The 16,813-nt window shown below is 41.2% G+C and overlaps 1 protein-coding gene across 7 annotated transcripts in view; it reads right to left on the reverse strand.

Annotated features, from left to right (window-relative positions):
* PIEZO2 (piezo type mechanosensitive ion channel component 2) overlaps positions 1-16,813 on the reverse strand; it is a 588,882-nt gene that overhangs the window by 192,618 nt on the left and 379,451 nt on the right. For all 7 annotated transcript variants that reach the window (XM_088019744.1, XM_028089342.2, XM_088019743.1 and 4 more), the window contains exons 8-11: positions 12,389-12,551; positions 8,988-9,107; positions 6,131-6,169; positions 5,041-5,179 (exon numbers count right to left, since the gene is read on the reverse strand). In XM_088019744.1, coding sequence (XP_087875870.1) covers positions 5,041-5,179; positions 6,131-6,169; positions 8,988-9,107; positions 12,389-12,551 — 461 coding nt within the window. The remainder of the gene's footprint in view (positions 1-5,040; positions 5,180-6,130; positions 6,170-8,987; positions 9,108-12,388; positions 12,552-16,813) is intronic.

A 16,813-nucleotide genomic window follows, 5' to 3' on the forward strand; every position in this document is an offset into this window, starting at 1 on the left:
ACTGATCAAAAAGAAAAGAGAAATGACCCAAATCAACAAAATCATGAATGAAAGAGGAGAGATCACAAGCAACACCAAAGAAATACAAACAATTATAAGAACATATTATGAGCAACTCTATGCCAGCAAATTAGATAACCTGGAAGAAATGGGTGCATTCCTAGAGACGTATCAACTACCAAAATTGAACCAGAAAGAAATAGAAAACCTGAACAGACCTATAACCACGAAGGAAATTGAAACAGTCATCAAAAATCTCCCAAGAAACAAAAGCCCAGGGCCAGATGGCTTCCCAGGGGAATTCTATCAGACATTTCAAGAAGAATTAATACCTATTCTCCTGAAACTGTTCCAAAAAATAGAAATGGAAGGGAAACTTCCAAACTCATTTTATGAGGCCAGCATTACCTTGATCCCAAAACCAGACAAAGACCCCATCAAAAAAGAGAATTACAGACCAATATCCTTGATGAACATGGATGCAAAAATTCTCACCAAAATACTAGCCACTAGGATCCAACAGTACATTAAAAGGATTATTCACCACGACCAAGTGGGATTTATTCCTGGGCTGCAAGGCTGGTTCAACATCCGCAAATCAATCAACGTGATACAATACATTAACAAAAGAAAGAACAAGAATCATATGATCCTCTCAATAGATGCAGAAAAAGCATTTGACAAAGTACAACATCCTTTCTTGATCAAAACTCTTCAGAGTATAGGGATAGAGGGTACATACCTCAATATCATAAAAGCCATCTATGAAAAACCTACAGCGAATATCATTCTCAATGGGGAAAGGCTGAGAGCTTTTCCCCTAAGGTCAGGAACGCGGCAGGGATGTCCACTCTCACCACTGCTATTCAACATAGTATTAGAAGTCCTAGCCACAGCAATCAGACAACAAAAAGAAATCAAAGGCATCCAAATCGGCAAAGAGGAAGTCAAACTCTCACTCTTTGCAGATGATATGATACTGTATGTGGAAAACCCAAAAGACTCCACCCCAAAACTGCTAGAACTCATACAGGAATTCAGTAAAGTAGCAGGATATAAAATCAATGCACAGAAATCAGTGGCATTCCTATACACCAACAACAAGACAGAAGAGAGACAAATCAAGGAGTCTATCCCATTTACAATTGCACCCAAAACCATTAGATACCTAGGAATAAATCTAACCAAAGAGGCAAAGGATCTGTACTCAGAAAACTATAAAATACTCATGAAAGAAATTGAAGAAGACACAAAGAAATGGAAAAACGTTCCATGCTCATGGATTGGGAGAACCAACATTGTGAAGATGTCAATGCTACCTAGAGCAATCTACACATTCAATGCAATCCCCATCAAAATACCATCCACTTTTTTCAAAGAAATGGAACAAATAATCCTAAAATTTGTATGGAACCAGAAGAGACCCCGAATAGCCAGAGGAATACTGAAAAAGAAAAGCAAAGCTGGCGGCATCACAATTCCGGACTTCCAGCTCTATTACAAAGCTGTCATCATCAAGACAGTATGGTACTGGCACAAAAACAGACACATAGATCAATGGAACAGAATCGAGAGCCCAGAAATGGACCCTCAACTCTATGGTCAACTTATTTTTGACAAAGCAGGAAAGAATGTCCAATGGCAAAAGACAGTCTCTTCAACAAATGGTGTTGGGAAAATTGGACAGCCACATGCAGAAGAATGAAACTGGACCATTTCCTTACACCACACACAAAAATAGACTCCAAATGGTTGAAAGACCTAAACGTGAGACAGGAGTCCATCCAAATCCTAAAGGAGAACACAGGTAGCAACCTTTTCGACCTCAGCCGCAGCAACTTCTTCCTAGAAACATCGCCAAAGGCACGGGAAGCCAGGGCAAAAATGAACTATTGGGATTTCATCAAGATAAAAAGCTTCTGCACAGCAAAAGAAACAGTCCACAAAACCAAAAGACAACCGACAGAATGGGAGAAAATATTTGCAAATGACATATCAGATAAAGGGCTAGTATCCAAAATCTATAAAGAACTTATCAAACTCAACACCCAAAGAACAAATAATCCAATCAAGAAATGGGCAGAAGACATGAACAGACATTTCTCCAAAGAAGACATCCAAATGGCCAACAGGCACATGAAAAAGTGCTCAACATCGCTTGGCATCAGGGAAATCCAAATCAAAACCTCAATGAGATACCACCTCACACCCGTCAGAATGGCTAAAATTAACAAGTCAGGGAACGACAGATGTTGGCGGGGATGTGGAGAAAGGGGAACCCTCCTACACTGTTGGTGGGAATGCAAGCTGGTGCAACCCCTCTGGAAAACAGTATGGAGGTTCCTCAAACAGTTGAAATTAGAGCTACCATTCGATCCAGCAATTGCACTACTGGGTATTTACCACAAAGATACAAATGTAGGGACCCGAAGGGGTACGTGTACCCCAATGTTTATAGCAACAATGTCCACCATAGCCAAACTGTGGAAAGAGCCAAGATGCCCATCGACAGATGAATGGATAAAGAAGAAGTGGTATATATACACAATGGAATATTATGCAGCCATCAAAAGGAATGAGATCTTGCCATTTGCAACGATGTGGATGGAACTGGAGGGTGTTATGCTGAGTGAAATAAGTCAATCAGAGAAAGACATGTATCACATGACCTCACTGATATGAGGAATTCTTAATCTCAGGAAAGAAACTGAGTGTTACTGGAGTGGTTGGGGGTGGGAGGGATGGGGTGGCTGGGTGATAGATATTGGGGAGGGTATGTGCTATGGTGAGCGCTCTGAATTGTGCAAGACTGTTGAATCACAGATCTGTACTTCTGAAACAAATAACGCAACATATTTTAAGAAAAAAGAAAAAGAAGAAGATAACAGGAGAGGAAGAAAAGGGGAGTATGTCAGAGGGGGAGACAAACCATGAGAGATGATGGACTCTGAAAAACAAACTGAGGGTTCTAGAGGGGAGGGGGGTAGGGGGATGGGTTAGCCTGGTGATGGGTATTGAGGAGGGCACGTTCTGCATGGAGCACTGGGTGTTATGAACAAACAATGAATCATGGAACACTGCACCAAAAACTAATGATGTAATATATGGTGATTAACATAACAATAAAAAATTTTAAAAAAAAAGATCCCTCCCACATGTCAGGAAAACTAATTTGATTTCAAAGATGAAGTAATGAGTGACACACTTATGTGAAATGTCTTTTCTGTCCTGTTCAAATTGAATGGGCTACATGTAAGCGGGTTGCATTAGGGAGTTGCTCTGCACCATGAAGAGGATACATAAAACACTGAAACACCAGTGAGCATGCATAGCACCTTGCACAGGCTCCAGAACTAAGCCTCTAAGTGAGGTGGTGGTCTTTCCTCATACCGAAGCCCACTGCCCTCCACCCCTCCAATGTTGGGACTGGAGTCTATAAGGGGAAGTCCACGGATCAGAGACAGGAAAACACTGAGTCTGATGGATTCTACAGTTCCTGATGCTACTTCTCTGGTTGTTACACTGTCTGCATATATAGATTCAAATTTAAAAAATAACTTTCCAGCTTTTGTTTTACCTTTGAAAGTTCAAGTTGTGATGTGAGTGTGTGTGTTTGCCCTCTCAGCAGCCAAATTCTGTTCATTTCTCTTTATGTTAGGTCATGTGTAAAGAAAAGATACCTGGCTATGGCCTGAGTGTCTCAAGCTTTAAAAGTCGCAAATGCTGGTTCTTGGGCCTGGCCTTTGTGATTCTGATGGCAAAGCACTGAAAAGCACACTTTAGAAAGTACAGTATTTCCTTGAGCTATTTGGTAAGTGAAAACCTTGGTTTAAGCCCAACTTACAAACTGAAGCACATGCACGTAGGAAGCAGAAATGGGTAATTAACCCATGGAATCTGGTGCTCCGTGGAGATGGCAGGTGCCACATGGGGCTGGGAGGTTGGGCAGGGCTGCTGGCTTAGGGACCTGAACTCAGTCTGAGCTTACTGAGGAAGGCAGCAGAATGTGCCTAACCCTTTGTACTGCTCAGTGGATGCCAGGTCAGGGGCAACTGCAGGGTGTACTGATAACTACACAGAACACTACAGTAGAATAAGCCTGATAAAGAATTATGAAAAAAATTTCATTAAGCTGAATGTATCAATAATGTAGGCTGGATAGTTGCTGAGTTGCTGACCATTTACTCAAGGTAGGATCATGTGTAACAACTCTAGGTTTAATTCCATATAAATAGAAAACACCTGCATGTACTCTGCCTTTTTTTTTTTTCTCCCATGTTGTAAACTTAGTTAATTCTGTCTCTATGAATTGTTGACAGGCATAGTCTCTGTCAGGGCAGTGACAACAGTGGTTGGGTCAACTCTGGCCTCGCAGGAATGAGGGGCTAGTGTTGCCAGATATTCACATTCTTCAAGGGATTCCAGAAACTTCCATATCTCAGTCAGAGCTGCACTTTTAAAATGCTGGTTACTTTCTTTCTTTCACTTTAGAAAATGGTACGTAGGCCAACAAAACAAAACACAAGCCAAGTCACAGCCACCAATTTGTCATCTCTAGGAACTGCCTGTTTTCCTTCAACATAATAAACTGAGAGACAAGGGGAAAAAAGGCCTAATACTGGTTTGGACCCTCGCGCCCCTTTCTCTTACTAGACAAAAAGAACTCTTTCTGAAAACATTCATCCATTAACCAGCAAAACTACTGACCATGATTATAATATCAAATTCTAGAAAAAACAAAACACACATACACACATAGGTTTAACACTATAAATAAGTTGACATGTTTAAAATAATGTTTTACTCTTTATTTTTCAAAGTTTGCCCCAATTGTACCATTTATTTTGTATAGAAGGATAAACCACCCATAGCAATATGCTGGGGCAAAACACAGAACTGAAGGAAAGGAGCTTCATTACACTGACCATGGAAGACAACACCTGTTAGAAAAAATAAAACCGACGCAATAAACAACGAAACGCAAAGAGATGCCAAGCGCGTGCATGAGAGGAGATTAAAGCAGCAGAGCCAGCTCCTTACCTGAGGAGTCTTCAGAGGGCTCCCACCGGTACTGTGGGGTGGAGTACAGGTCGGCTTTGGCAGGGCCGTTCTCGATGGGCAGACTGGGGTGGATGGTGTGGTAGTCTACAGGATTGCCGTTCACAGTCACCAGCAGGCCCTGGCAGGGGAGCGCGGAGCAAAGGCACACCTGTGACAACAGCTCCAGTTTTCAGTGTAGACATTGAAAACTGCCTCCTTGCCTTATGCTAGCTAGATAGAACCCTGCAGTGAGACACTGATTGAGAGCTGAACAAGGCCGTCAATTACCCACTTGAGCAAAATGAATTGCATACATTCCTCTGTTCACATCTTTATTCCAGAGTGGTCCCAGTAAAAGTTGAATCTGATCTTCTTGTACTTCTGCTCAACACCATGCAAGGCACCCTCTGTTCTCAGGACCAAATGTAAAGGCTGGGAAAGGCAGGCTGAGGCTTCCTGATCTGGTCCGATCACCTCTCCAGCCTCTGTTCTCATGGCTTCTCCTCCCAGCCCTGTTTCCAGCTATTAGAACTACAGACCTTTCCTGGGCCCCAGCCAGAGCACCCCTGCCTTGGACCCTCCCCACCCTGCCCACACTCCAGTGCAGCTCTGCAGAGGACTAATGCAGTCTCAGGTTAGCTGGCACCCCCTCTGGAGATCTTTGCTGATGCTGCCAGCTTGCAATTCCTGTGATGAAGCACTTCATATACTAAGTGTAATTTCTTGTTTTTTTTCCCTTTGGCTTTATGATATGAATGTGTGTGTGTGTGTGTGTGTGTGTGTCTGTGAACATGCAAGACTTCCAATTCAAATTATGTAATAGGTCTATCTGCAGAGAAAAATGCTTCTAAAAACCCTCCAACGTGGCTTTTAAAAGTTTAAATACATTCTGTATGACTATAGTCGAGCTCTTTTATATGAGTTAGTGTTATAACAGCAATAAACCAGATACAATGTCTACAAGAAAAATATTCAAAAACTTAGGGAAATTTTATAGATCATTAAAATATACTCAAAGGAGCTAATTCCATTTATATCACTTCTACATCACTTACACGAGCATAAATGATAATTCTAAGAATATACTAACATCAGATGGTTTGTAGTCATCTTGGGTCATGGATAAAAGCTGCAAAAAGCAATGCAGGACAGCAATGTTAATATGTAAGCAAAAAGCATTGCAATGTTTAATATATATTTGTAAAGTTTTACTATGCACATACCCATTCCTTCAACTAGCTAGACGCTAGTATGTTAAAATTGCCATGCAAAATATAGAGGGACAAATAATTGAACCGGATGTTGCTATTTATTGTAACTGTTTTCCAGCTTCTGATGTTAACTTTTAATTGTAACAGCAAATAACCAGTCATAAACCATGTGACTATAAAAGTTGATCTACTTTTCAACTGTTTTGTTTTAGTAGAATAAGCTGCTTCATTTAATACTCCCCAACCCCTTGAGACCTCTGCAGAATTTTGAAAATATTTACTTTTCAAGAAATAGAAGTTTCATACTAAAGAAAAATTGATTTGTAATGCAGGTTGAGATTATTTTAAGATTTACATATTGTTTACCACAAACTAATTATTACATGACTATGCTTTTAAACTATATTAGCACCAGGTAGTTTGGACCCCCCCACAAATAATAAGCACTTTCTGTGCTAATGGTTCTCCAACTTTTTTGGATCAGGATTCATTTATAATCATAAAAATCACTGAGAGTCCCAAAGAGTTTTTAATGATGTGGGTCCTATCTATCAGTATCTACTCTACTAGAAATTAAAATTAAGGCCTTTAAAAATATTTATTAGTTCATTAAATTTTTCTTAAAATTTAACATGTTCACATCAATCATTTCGTTCAAATAGCTATAGTTAAAAAACAAATAGTGAAAAAATAGTAGTATTTTATGCTTTTGCATATCTTTTTAATATCTGGCTTAAAAGAAGACAGCTGGATTCTTGTATCTGTTTGTGCATTTAATCTGCTGTGATATGTTATTCTGGTGGAAATATACGAAGAAAATCTGGCTTCACCGACCTTTGTAGTTGGAAAAGAAGAGAGTATTTCAATTGGCTAGCCAGGTAATTGCGGACAGTTTTTTTTGTTTTGTTTTGTTTTGATACTATACCAAACTCAACAGGTGGTAGTAACCTGAAGATGAGCTGCTACTTGGAATCTGAAATTGTATCAATGAACGTTTCACACTCTGTTACGTTAAAATCCAGGGCTGTATCATGTGTTGGTGATTTGCAATCAGTGAGTTATACAGTCTACCAAATATTGACACATTTCATTACACAATATTTAAGAAGCACATTTGTTAATTTGATCTCACCACTGATCTCATCAGGGAGGTCCTCAAGTATGGGGAAGTTTTTAAGCTCTGAATAGGGGATACAAGTTTTCTAATATTCTAATTTTCACTCAAAAGTTCAAATTTTACTACCGGCAACAAACGCCGTCAGTTGTTTGCCTTGAAGTGTTGGGCTCACTTCATTTACTTCTCAGGATTTCTCTGCCAAATACCCATCTCTGAATACCGGTAATTTGTCCACTCGAGGCTCCTTCCAGGGGCTGTGGTCTGCGGTGGGTGACAGCGAGTTCAGCTCACACTTCCTACACCCGGCCAAGTGCTTCTCAGCAGGACGCCATCCCACTTTCACACGTGGTACTTTGTGCGACTTCCCATTTTGCCACACAGGATATTAAAAAGACTTGAGCTCCAAAGTGGAGATTTAAGAAAATGGATAACTGTTTTTGGCTCATCAAGGATATTCCTAAGTGAACTGACCTGGCTGCTTTGTTTTCTCTGAGTCCACAGCCCCGAAGGGCAGGGACTGTGGTTGTGGGGGTTCCTGCCACCCCCTGGGTTGGCTCAGTGCTTTTGTATCAGCAGAGTGCTTTTGTATCAGTGTGTCAGCACAGTGAAAAGAAGGGATGTATTTTAAATCTTATTTAAAAAGAGTTGTGAGCTCGTGGATCCCCATGAGGGTCTCAGGAATCCCCAGAGGTCTGCAGACCTCCATTTGAAAAATTCCTGAGCTATCCTCTATGGCTATCTGTCGTTTAGTAAAAGGAGCAGGATAATCTGACACATGGCATGATGAGAAAGGCCCCTGAAAATCCTGACATCTTAGGGCACTACATGGGCCCCGCAAGGCCATCCACCGCCTAAGGCAGGTCATTCATTGTTTTGCCCTCACTCAGCACATGGCAGCCATGCTGAGAATAAGGCCACGTGCCTTAGAGGAACTCACCTGCCACCAAATAAATTGGAAAATCTACTCCTCAATTCTCTAGCATTCTACCAAGCAAATACTTTGTATCTGTCATTACAACATTGCAAATGGGCATATTTAATGAGTCAATATAGCACTGAGCTGAGTTCAACATGGTCAATAAATGCTCAAAGGGTTATATGAATTACTCATTGTGACTCACTTTTCCTTTCAATCCATACGGTTGCCTCAGTGTAGTAAGAGATACTTAATCATATTCATATAGACTGTTTTCTTCTCTAAGTGGTTACTTGAGTTATTATTGTGGCCGGCTACCCAATAAAGTGAAATTATTTTCTGCAATGTATTTCAGCACTGAGACTTTCCCTGCCCGGTGCTAACAGTTGCTCTGTTATTTTTTGCTTGTTTTAAACACAAATTTATTTTTTTAATAAAGTCTTTCTTTTGAGGATGAAGAGACTTCATGGAAAGCACTGAAATATACAATGGTGTTCTCCTAGGGTATGGTGAAACCATATTTTCCTTCAGAAGCACTGGGTTCCCCTCTCTGAATAGAGCTCTCTGCTACCAAGGACATCAAACTATTTCTATAAACTATGGGCAATCTGAGTTTGCATATGACATGTGACTCATATTCAGCAACATAACACAAAAGAAGCAAAATAAATTAGGAAATGGCAAATGCTTTCTTGTGGCTTACTTTTCTCTCATCAGTTGGGTAATGGGTGGCATACCACAGGCTCCGCCTCCTCTCGGCTGTCACTTGGATGGGGCCACAAGTCCGGGCTCTGTCCTCTTCCTTGGTCCTGTCATCCTGCACCTGAGACACACGACAACCCACAGGACCAGCTCTGCTTCCAAGAGCAGTTCCTTCAGTGGCCTGGCTGACCCAGAGAAAGTTTTTCACCCGTGCCTTGATAATGATATATTTTTTTAAATTAATGTATACAATATATGGGATTTCATCAAGACATTTTTAAGAATGACACCAGTGCTACCTTGTAAATGCTCAGCACATCAATGTTACCCCCGATCCCTCCTAAGCCCCGTAAATAACAGAGATAGGCTCTCATGTGCAAGATCCACACCTTCCCACTGTGTATTCCAAACTACACGATGCAAATGGTTTTTAAAGGAAGAACCTTCAAAAAAGTACTCAGTGCACTGTGTGACCCAGCCATGGGCAATCTTTGATTAAGGAGAAATTAAGTAAATTAAAGAGGGCACATACTGAATGGAGCACTGGGTGTTATGAGGAATTCTTAATCTCAGGAAACAAAGTGAGGGTTGCTGGAGTGGTGGGGGGTGGGAGGGATGGGGTGGCTGGGTGATAGACATTGGGGAGGGTATGTGCTATGGTGGGCGCTGTGAATTGTGTAAGACTGTTGAATCACAGATCTGTACCTCTGAAACAAATAATACATTATATGTTAAAAAAAAGGAAGATAGCAGGAAGGGAAGAATGAAGGGGGCGAAATCGGAGGGGGAGATGAACCATGAGAGATGATGGACTCTGAGAAATAAACTGAGGGTTCTAGAGGGGAGGGGGTGGGGGGATGGGTTAGCCTGGTGATGGGTATTAAAGAGGGCACGTTCTGCATGGAGCACTGGGTATTATGCACAAACAATGAATCATGGAACACTATATTAAAAACTAATGATGTAATGTATGGTGATTAACATAACAATAAAAATTAAAAATAAAAAAATTAAGTAAAGGCAGAATCATCGATAGCTTACACACAGCAGTAAGGAACAACATATCTAATGAACAAAACCATCACCTTGCCTTATGGGGCACTGGCCTAAGTTAGACAACTGGTCTAAAAGAGACATAGAGTATAAGGGGCAGAATGCCCTTGAGTGCTTTTGTATGGTTTTCCAACAAAAAGGGCATTAACACACCACTGATACTGAAGTGCAGGAAGGGAACTTAACAGTCTTGGTGCCCAATTTCCAGGTTCCAGTGTGCCAGGGTAGAGCACCCATGGGGAGTACCCAAATGCCCTGGGTGGGAATTCATGCTTGCCAGGTGGGAGCCATACACTATTTAACTCTCGACACCCGCTTCTCTCTCTCTTTCTTTCTCAAACATGCATCATAGACTTTCACCTCAGAACTCAAATTTGCTGGCTGGCATTTTTCATGAAATGTGCCAGGTTATCTGGAACTATGATATAACCAGCCACCTGTCTTCCATTATTGCCTCAATGAGAAAGTGCTGTGTCCCAGCCCATTTAAAATATTGGCCGCCTGAAATGTTGACGCTGGTATGAATTAGGCCCTGTTCTCCACACACCCCTCTAGACACTGCCGTCTGTAAGACTGCTATTAACTCGACTTTCCTTTGCCCCCAGAGGGCCCAAGGCTGAGGAAGCCGAATGTCTCATGGGCCTGAGGCGCTCTAACACAGCCTTCACCCATATGGAAGCATGAAAACACGGGCACACAAGACCCTGCCGTTCTGTGGGGCTGCCTGAGATCTCACAAAATGAAGAACACCTGGAACTCTTATTGGATGCCTTAAAGTAGTTTCCATCCCTTGTAAGACATTGCTCAGAAACCATTCCCATGATATATTTTAATTTCTTTGGTATACACTTTTATTTGCACATATGGCACATCCCTTACCTTCTGTGCATTTATGGAGGAAGTGAACACAACGACTTCACGTTAAAGCATTTTATGGGCACATACACATTTTGGAAGAGAGTTGGAAAAAAATGTAACAAAATGATTGGGATTCCTTATGACCCCATAAAGCGTTTTGTTACATGCAGCCACCATCAGTGGGCCCAAAGAAAGACACCATATGAGAACCCTGTGAGCAAAAGTGCCTCTGTGGCCCTGGTCACACAGGGCTGTCTGCCCAGTGGGGAGGGGATGTCACACAGGAGGGAGGACAGGACAGAGCCCCATTTCTGCAGGGAGCACTTCTGGGGAGGGTCGGGGACGTGCATCTCCCCTAGTGCCATTGTACTATCTGACTCGGATCCATTTACTTGTTTTGGGTGGTTTTTTCTCTTGTAGAATGTCCAGTTCCTCTGACTGGGGTCCTCGCCTGTGGGCGATGCTCTATCCCTGGGTCCCAGCTTAGCGTCTGAGAAAGGTGGCTTTCAATAAATATTCGCTGTCCGCCCATCAGGCTGCATGAGTGAATGTGTGGACAAGTCTTGTGGGTGTGAACACAGAAAAGACCCTAATCTAGAAGTGATAAGAGAGGACGCAGGACTTCATGCAGCCATGCTCATTAGGAATGGCTTCTCAGGTGTGGACGCTCCCCTGGTAGGTGGTGGAGGAGAGGTGTGATAACCCTCGTCTACGCTACTTTCCTCCCTCGTGTGCCGATAAGCTACCTTACGACTGAGCTCCTTAGAGTCAATTAGAGGAAGAAATGAAAGTGGCTGAAGTTTTCTCTCACCAAAACGGAAAAGAGAGAAGCTGCCCAGGCTCTCTGGCCCTGCTCTCAGAAGTGCCATGTACAGTGTTAACATCCCACGGGAATAAACCAGTTCTCTGTCGTGCCTAAAGGAAACCCCATGGTCCCCACGCTGCACAGTGGGGTACTCAGGAGCCTCCAGGCACCACTGAGAGCTGGGGTGTCTTCCATCCACAGATGTCAGAGGTCTGAGAAGTTTCTGAAACTCGAGGCACCATGAGAACAGGCTGGGTAGTCCTGAAGGCGTAGCTTTGTTGTCAAACGTGGGTTCGAAGCTGATTTCTACTGCTCAGATCAATTTACCTCTCTAACCTCATTTTCCTCATCTCTAGGATGGGTACACTACCTATTCTTCAGAGTTACATAGTGCATGAAATGAGATAATGTATAGGAACAGCCTCGCGTATGGTCTGGCACTTAGTAAGTGCTCAATGAAAATGTCTCCAGTTCTCAGCACTGACATTCTTGCCAGCACGTGGTGACACATTGAAGGGAAACCTGGCTTTGTTCTAAAAGCATCTGTAGTCACATAGTGCTCTTTGCAGAAATAAAACACGAGAACCAGAACACTATAGCTGTTTTGGAATATAGGAATGAACCATTTCCCCTGGAGTTTCAAGATTACTTTGCCCATAAGATCTCTAAAACCTTTCGATCCTTACAAGGGGCTCCTGTAGCCAGATGCGGATGAGTGTTGCCAGCGTGTAGTACATCACCAGCAGGACGATGGGGTTGGCGTGGTGATACCATGACAGGTCTGGGTTTGCTATGATCTTCCAGGTGCTGGAACAGTCCGTGTGAATGACTGATTTGATACCAAACAACCTGTTTAAAAACAAAGGAAAATATTAGGAAGATACAATAAACTACATGTCCCTAACTTAGAATAAAAACATCTTGTTTTTAATATACTTACGAGCTAGCCTAGGCTAATCCATGCTAGTCTAGATATTTCATTACTCTTCTGTATATACAACTATATCTTTAAATGACATGTACACATACATATAATATACATATAATATAAAATATACATCCTTAAATCATATATGTGTGTTAGTGTGTGTGCATGTGCGTAAAATCAATGCCAACAATAGCCACCGGATCTTTACACTGGCTCAAAAATCGATCAAAAATCTATCTAATACTATCGAATCTAATATGATGTAATGCTAATACCATTAATCTAACTAATTGATCTAATAATAATTCCTTGCACACCTATTAGAAATTTACATTTTAATTTCTAATCAGCCCTATTAAATCCCTGAATTACTGAAATGCCAAGTATGTGGTAACATGTTACTAAGGTCAGTTAAATGAGCACCTATTTTGTTTTTGGCAGGATTTAGCATTAGCTATTGAGCTAATGCTGATATTATTGGGCAAATATTGAAATTGGACACAGTTCTATGATTCAGCCATAAAAGCCAAATACTATATACTAGAGTATCTGAAAGATATATTTCTGTCAAATTTCATTTATGGGCAATTTGATCATTTTAAAGCTTTATAATTAATTATTCATTTTGAAATATAACTTTATGAGGCTTGTTAAATTTTGAAATGATTTACTTTTTATGATATTCCTACTATATAATCAGAAGGTATCTGACTCTATAATGGGAAATTGTATAAATATGATTCATTTAGAAATTCATTTTATACAAGCTTTTTCTAAGAAAGGATTTTACTAAGTGAATAAAACTTTTACGTTAAGTGAGTCTCTTTCTATCGTTTGTATCTCTTACATAAGAACTTCCTCTAATTCTTATGTTACATTCTTCATTCAGTTATAAGATCTTCAAGGACTACATGTCCCTCACTTGTAAAACCCCTCAGGGCTCTTACTGTTTTCTATCACAAGGCAAGTGAATTGCTCAACATAGATTTTAAAGTAAGCTAAACAGAAACTAAAATTTCTTCAATTTTATCAGAAAAATGTTATATTAGAACTTGCTCTTATTACAGGGCTTTTCTTCTAAGTCTAGCCAGATTCTTTGTAGTTAGCATTAGAAAGAAAAATTTCCTGCTAACAGAAAGAGTTAAGTCCCTCTTAAAATTGTGTAATGTTCTGGAAATTGTTTTGCAGTCCTAGATTAAAATGTCAATTTCCTGTATACAGTGTGTGGAACTGAAAGCTTTGAAATTTTGAATCAAACATTAGCTGAAAGTCTCTGGATTAATCAGGCAGTAGGTTTCAGCCCCCATGTCTTTCCTCTTCTTGTCCCACATCTGGCGCATGCGCTAGCAATGACTTCATCAATCATCGGTTTACAAATACCTGTGTTGCCCCATCAGAAAGTCAGTAGTAATTTCTGCAGCTGTCTGTAAACTGAACCACATGCCTCCTGAAAGTCCACATTGACACTCCACAACTCACTGTTGATATCATGGCTTATTCCAAACTGATTTTGCAAAGGATCAGTCTGATGTTTTGTACTATAAGTATGGACTACCAAGCATGGGTAAGAAGCTACAGAATGATGGATTGTCATACCCTTTAAGGAACTTCTTCTAACAGAACTGTGCAAATACTCTAAGACATAAGAGTTCTCTTTTCTTTTTTCTTTTTTTAAATAGCCTGGATACTATAGAAAAATTTTTTTTATGTAAGATGGGAAGTTTGTACTTGACATTTCACATCCTTTGTGGCATTAAAAATTCCAGGATGCTGTGCAACATCCAACTATTATTTAAATTACTTAGTTTTTTCTTGTGAGCCTCCCATAATCCAGAATTGCTTCTTAATATTGACATTACAAAGAAAAGTGGAATTATCGGACCTGGCCTCCAGGAACTCACTCTCGATCTCACCACAGTGATGGGACATGCTTGTTTGAGGAGAGCAAGATGCTACAGAACCCCTTCTGTCTGGGGGTGTTTCTGTCTGGGAAGGGTAGTCAGGAGGAAGAATGTTACATGTCAGGATAGTAAAAAAAAGGTTGGATGAGTAAATGAGAGAAAAGAGAAGTCCTGTGAGATGCTGCCAGGCTATGGGGTTGAGCTGGGAAGAGAAATTGGGCAAAGGAAGAACAATCCTCTATTTTTGTTACTGGTGCATCACTGGATATTTATAAGCTTCCTTCCATCTTGATGATTCTCACATAACTGTTACTGTATTTACAGTGGTCCTAGTTCACATTGATTAAATAAAAATACCTATATTGTTTCTCGGTCATTAAAATACTAAAAAATGACTATCTTATATTTCTACATAGAAATGTCTCTTTGCCTGAGAAGTGTGGTGACACAGCTGTGGAGTTATACACTCCTGCTTATTGCTTATTTAGAAGCAGAAAGACAAAGCTTCTGACCTCTATGTATTTGGAAGATACTTGGACACCAGTCTGGTCTGTCAATAATAGACAAGGGTGCATTTGGTAGGTGACTCATGGTCTCTAAAAATCCAGTTTCTTATAAAACCTAACAGAAGAGGGGAGGAGCAAGATGGTGGAGGAGTAGGAGATCTAAATTTCATCTGGTCCCAGGAATTCAGCTCCATAGGGATCAAACAATTCTGAACACCTACAAACTCAACAGGAGAGTGAAGAAAAGAATAGCAGCAACTCTCGGAACAGAAAAACAATCACTTTCTGGAAGGTAGGATGTGTGGAGAAGTTAATCCCACACGATATTCAGGAAGATAGAGGGCAGGGGAGGGGGCCTCCCTCAGCCGCTACCCGCAAGTGATAGAGCAGCAGAGCACAAAATCGGAACTTTTAGAAATCTGCTCTGCAGAGGGATGTCTCTCCAGTGGCTAAGCAGAGGGTGGAACCCTCACTGGGACAGTGTGGTCTCAGGACCCTCGGGGTCACAGAAAGGCCGGGCCTGCCTGAGTGCGGCAGAGCTCCCAGGTATCGGAGCGGGGCAGCCGACTGTAGAGATGGAGCTGAGGAGCGGGCTCTCTGGTTGGGGTTGCCATAAACCATGGTCCGTGGCACAGCTGGGCCACTGCTCTTCCAGCAGGGACCCAACAAGAGGCAGATCCTGGGAGACTCCCCTTCCTCCCCTGGGAGGAGTGGCATGGGAGTGCACCACAGGGATCTGCTGGGTTTGGAGATTCCACACGGGGTCGGGTGCCAGAGATAGAAATGCTCGGTCACAGGCCGGGTGAGCACGGAGTGTGGCTGCAGACCGGGGAGACAGGAGTGATTGACTGCTTTTCTCTGGGGGCATACTCAGGAGTGCGGCCCCAAGTTCTCGGCTCCTCTGGGCAGAGATTGGGAGGCCGCCATTTTCACTCTTGTCCTCCAAAGCTGTACAGAAAGCTTTCAGGGAACAAAAGCTCCCGAGATCAAACCTGAGCAGATTACTTAGCCCGGACCTGACTGGCAAGGGCAGGGCAATTCCACCTCCAGCAAAGACATTTGGGAACCACAGCAACAGGCCCCTCCCCCAGATCACCAGGAACAGCCAGCCAAGACCAAGTTTACCGATCAATGAGAACGGCAGAACTCCAGTACTACGGGAATACTGCACATAGAATTCATGGCTTTTCCCCCATGATTCTTTAGTTTTTCAAAGTTAATTTTTTTAATTTTCTTTTTTTTTGAATTTTTCCCTTTTTCAACCAACATCTTATCAATCCCTTTTTTAAAAAATCTTTTTTATTTTTCATTTTTAGAGTCATATTCTATCCCTTCATAATAGTTAACCTTATTTTATATATATATACATACATATATATATATATATATATATATGAAATTGTTCTCTCTTTAAAATTGTGGGATACAGTTTCTTCTAACAGACCAAAATATACCCTAAATTTCTAGTGTATGGCTTTGTTCTAATCTCCTGCCTGATCACATTATCTCCCCCCCTTTTTTTTAATCCTCTTCTTTTTTCAACCAACTTCTTATCAATTCCTCTTATAAAATCTTTTATAGTTTTCATCATTACAGTCATATTCCATCCCTTCATCGTATTTACCCTTACTTTTGTACATATATAAGTTTTTCTTTCTTTAAAATTTTGGGAGACACTTTCTTCTAACAGACCAAAATACGCCCAAAATCTAGTGTGTGGCACTGATCTATGCACCACCCTGATCATATTTAATCATATTCTGTTTTCCTTTTTTT

The sequence above is a fragment of the Eumetopias jubatus genome, unplaced genomic scaffold (assembly GCF_037043125.1).
Source record: "Eumetopias jubatus isolate StellerSeaLion01/CBP00866 unplaced genomic scaffold, mEumJub1_p1.0 scaffold_16, whole genome shotgun sequence".
Classification (NCBI taxonomy): Eukaryota; Metazoa; Chordata; class Mammalia; order Carnivora; family Otariidae; genus Eumetopias; species Eumetopias jubatus.